Source organism: Peromyscus maniculatus, chromosome 8, assembly GCF_049852395.1.
Source record: "Peromyscus maniculatus bairdii isolate BWxNUB_F1_BW_parent chromosome 8, HU_Pman_BW_mat_3.1, whole genome shotgun sequence".
Classification (NCBI taxonomy): Eukaryota; Metazoa; Chordata; class Mammalia; order Rodentia; family Cricetidae; genus Peromyscus; species Peromyscus maniculatus.
The window spans coordinates 93341973-93345095 of NC_134859.1; the positions used below are offsets into that span (position 1 = coordinate 93341973).

The window sequence follows — 3123 nt, forward strand, 5'->3', positions numbered from 1 at the left end:
TTCTGGGATCAAAGGCGTGCGCCACCACCGCCCGGCTTGGGATTCCAGGTTTTGACAGCTTGACACCCGGAGTTGGCAGAGTCCTGTTTTTCAAGTTGATACTTCTTGGACAACCATCACCCAGCCTATTCAAAGCCAGGAGTATTATGGGCTGTCTCCCCTTCCCATCCCTGTGACAAGTTTGTAGCCTACCTGCCACGGAGCCCCCCATCAGGCCACATAACAGAGAGTCAAGATCTGTTTAAACATGTTTAAAACAGGGTTGATCACAACAGTCAGAACATCACAGCGGTGGAGAGCAGGGAGCGAGCTACTGCCGACCCTGTCAGCTGAGGCTCCAGCAAGAACGTGAGCCTTGGGGCACAAGGGCCCCCAGGCCCCCAGGCTGCGGGCTGCCTTGCCTCTTTCCCAGCCCCCTCCCCCACCGGTGAGGTGGCGTGTCTGAGGCCCGGCAGATGGCACTCTCCCTCTTCCAGTCTCTGTGGCTCAGAACCAGGCTAAGGGCAGAGGTAGATGGGGAGACGCGGGGGTGCACAAGGCCCAGGTGGCAGTGTGGGAGCTTGGGACCCTGAGGAGGGCATGCTGACTCCTTGCTGGAGAAAAGGCACCTAAATAGGGAAGCTGGGCTTGTGGGCCTCCCAGGGAGCCGGGGGGCGAGATGAGATGGTCCGAAGAAGCAGTGTGGTGAAAATGCAATTCTGCTTCCCAGACCTCTACCTCCTAGGGGGAAAGTAAGGGATCCTGGAGCAGAGCCCGATGCCTGAAACCTGTCTGAGGGAGCCTCATCCCTTCCCACCCCGCTTCCCCGACAAGCCCAGCTCAACCTCCTTCCCGCCGGCCGGCCGTGTGCGGAGGGAACGGGTGTCCGAGGGCCTCAGGCTGTCTTGGTGCCCGAGTCCACCTCCTTGTGGGCCCAGAGCTCCTTGTGCTGTTTACGGCCGAAGCCCTCATCGTAGTTGCCTTTGCTCTTAAAGAGCTGCTGAAAGTGAGGTTTGCAGTAAAATTCACCGTGCAGTGCGGCATAACTGCCCAAGCTGCGGAAGCAGAGAACAGCTGGCTCAGTCCAGGGCTGGAGGGCAGGGGAGGGTGGGCGAGTGGGCTGGGCAGGGCTGGGCAGGGCAGGGGCGCACCTGAGTTTGGTGTGGCAGTGTTTGCAGCAGAAGCAGGAGTTGTGGAAAATGAGCTTGTCTGCCACCAGCCGCTCCATAGGGTACACCGTCTTCTGGCAGGCTGCACAGGTCTCCTTCACCTGAGCCCGCAAGCTGAAGGACTGGAGTGGGAGGAGGGCACCCTCAGCAGGGAGCCCGCCGGGCCCCGGCCCTCTCCTCCGCCCACCCCCACCCCGGGGCCCTACCTTGGAGCGCTGCACGCTGCTGCTGCCACTGCTGCCTTTGGCTTCCTGGGGGAGAGGGGCAGTCAGAGCGGGCTCAGCTCTCCGGTGGCCCAGCCCAGAGCCCAGGGCCACTCCAGAGGGGGCGGAGGGTGCCAAGCAAACGGGCTGCTCCTGTCCCCTTCACCCCTCCCACCTGGCTGGTCACCTACATGAGAGGGGGTGGCCTGGGCGGCTCCGGCAGCCTGGAACATGGCTCTTCGGGGGTGCTTGGCGGCCTGGGTGGAGACGCGGCGCCAGGAGGGTTCTGCAAGGGGAAGTCGGTCAGTGGGGCCCCAAGAGCCCTCCCCCAGCCTGCAGGCCGGGGTGTTTTCAGGCAGGGGGTTGAGGGGCTGCGGTTGGGACTTTCCCTAAGTCATTTCCTGTTGCTCTGGGTCTCGCCACTTCCGCCCCTCATCCCCCCTCCTCAGCCTGCCCGCCCCTCATGCAGCTCCCCGAGGGGTACGGGGTCCCTGAGTGGAAACATATGTGGGGAGAGAACAAAGTTAGCGGGAGCGGCCGGGGACAGGGGGCTCCGCGGTGCCCGCGCCTGCTTCCCACTGGCGGAGACCCCCGCCTGGGGTGAAGGGAGGTCGGCAGAGGTCCGGCCCGAGCACCGCCTGACCCCCCGCTTCCCCGCCCCGGGCTCACGTCCAGCCCCTGGACAGCGCTGCGCTCCGCCCGGCCTCCCGCCCCGCCGGCCGGACTGCGTCTCCCCCCCACCCCCCGCGCGCGCCTGCTCCTCGGGACCCCCCAGACCCGATCCCACCCCACCCCGGGCCGGCCCAGCGGGACCGACGCGAGCCCGGGGGTCCCGGCGAGCGCTCTCCGCGCGAACCGCCAGGCGCCGCCGGCCCCGCCGCGCTCCGCGCCCCCTTCCCCCCCCGGCCGCCGTGGGTCTCACCGGGCCCGGCCTGCGCCGCGGGGCGGGGGGTCGCTCGCTGGGGGACCGCCTCGGGTGCGAGAGGCGCGGGCGCGAGCTGCCACCGCCGCCAGTGGTCCCCGGGCGAGCGGCGGCCGCCGCCTCACCGCCGCGGCGCCGCCCCCGCCGGCCCCCGCCCCGCGCCCGCCCATTGGCTCCGCGCGCCCGGGGCCGCCTCCGGGAGAAGCCGCCGCCGACCCCCCTCTGTGCTTTGTCTCTCCCTCCCCGCTCGCTCGCTCGCCATCCCCCCCCGCCCCGCCTTTGTCTGCCCCCCGCCCCGCGCTCGCAGCCCGCGCTCGCCCGCTCCCCCCGGAACCGACCTCCCCGGCCGCTCGTGGGGAACGGACGGCGGCGGCGGGGAGCGGATGGCATACCTCGGGCGGGGATGAGTCCGGCCTACGGGCGCCCCACGAGGCACTCCGCGCGCGGACCTTCAGGAACGGGTCCCGGCCTTTCGCGGCTTGCCTCGGTTTACCCGTTGGCCATTGTGAAGGCCGAGGCCCATTAGCCCCGCCCCCTCCTGGCGCTCTGGGGACCCAGTGGCCTGAGCTGTCCCACTGTGGGGACTCGGGAGGCAGGGTCCCCGGGCAGCCACGGGGCTGCAGAGAGGGAGATGGAGGCAGCTCGTGGGCCCTCCATACCCCGATGCTGGGCCAAGGTGGCCCGCGGGGCGCCGATGCCGCCACGTGAGGGGTGTGACAGGTCCGCCGCCCCACAACTCCTGCAGCTGCGCGGTCCCCGAAAGCACCCACTCCCTCCTGTGGCCGGGTTTTGTGGATGGGTGACCCCTGGCCTTGGCCACGGCCCAGGTCAGGCACAGCTCAGTCCACCG

General features: G+C 69.0%; 1 protein-coding gene across 3 annotated transcripts; it reads right to left on the reverse strand.

The window, feature by feature from the left end:
* Nucleotides 1–236: 236 nt before the first annotated feature.
* Limd2 (LIM domain containing 2) lies at nt 237–2772 on the reverse strand. 3 transcript variants are annotated; one of them, XM_006970512.4, is made up of 5 exons: nt 2666–2772; nt 1543–1637; nt 1355–1399; nt 1131–1270; nt 237–1034 (listed from the first exon to the last, which is right to left on the reverse strand). In XM_006970512.4, the coding sequence occupies exons 2-5, from the start codon at nt 1582–1584 to the stop codon at nt 875–877; spliced, it is 387 nt and encodes a 128-aa protein (XP_006970574.1). In that variant the 5' UTR covers nt 1585–1637; nt 2666–2772; the 3' UTR covers nt 237–874. The 3 variants fall into 3 exon arrangements, with proteins under 3 accessions (XP_006970574.1, XP_076399680.1, XP_076399681.1); XM_076543565.1 differs by lacking the exon at nt 2666–2772 and adding an exon at nt 2274–2413; XM_076543566.1 differs by lacking the exon at nt 2666–2772 and having other exon boundaries at nt 1543–1727.
* Nucleotides 2773–3123: the final 351 nt, after the last annotated feature.

What these genes read in the sequence shown, in the direction of transcription:
- Limd2 (XM_006970512.4), bottom strand. Translation starts at nt 1,584, where the DNA reads ATGTTCCAGGCTGCCGGAGCCGCCCAGGCCACCCCCTCTCAT. An exon ending in CCCAGGCCACCCCCTCTCAT is followed by an intron (nt 1,400 to 1,542) that starts GTAGGTGACCAG and finishes CCTCTCCCCCAG; the next exon opens with GAAGCCAAAGGCAGCAGTGG. An exon ending in GCAGCGTGCAGCGCTCCAAG is followed by an intron (nt 1,271 to 1,354) that starts GTAGGGCCCCGG and finishes CTCCCACTCCAG; the next exon opens with TCCTTCAGCTTGCGGGCTCA.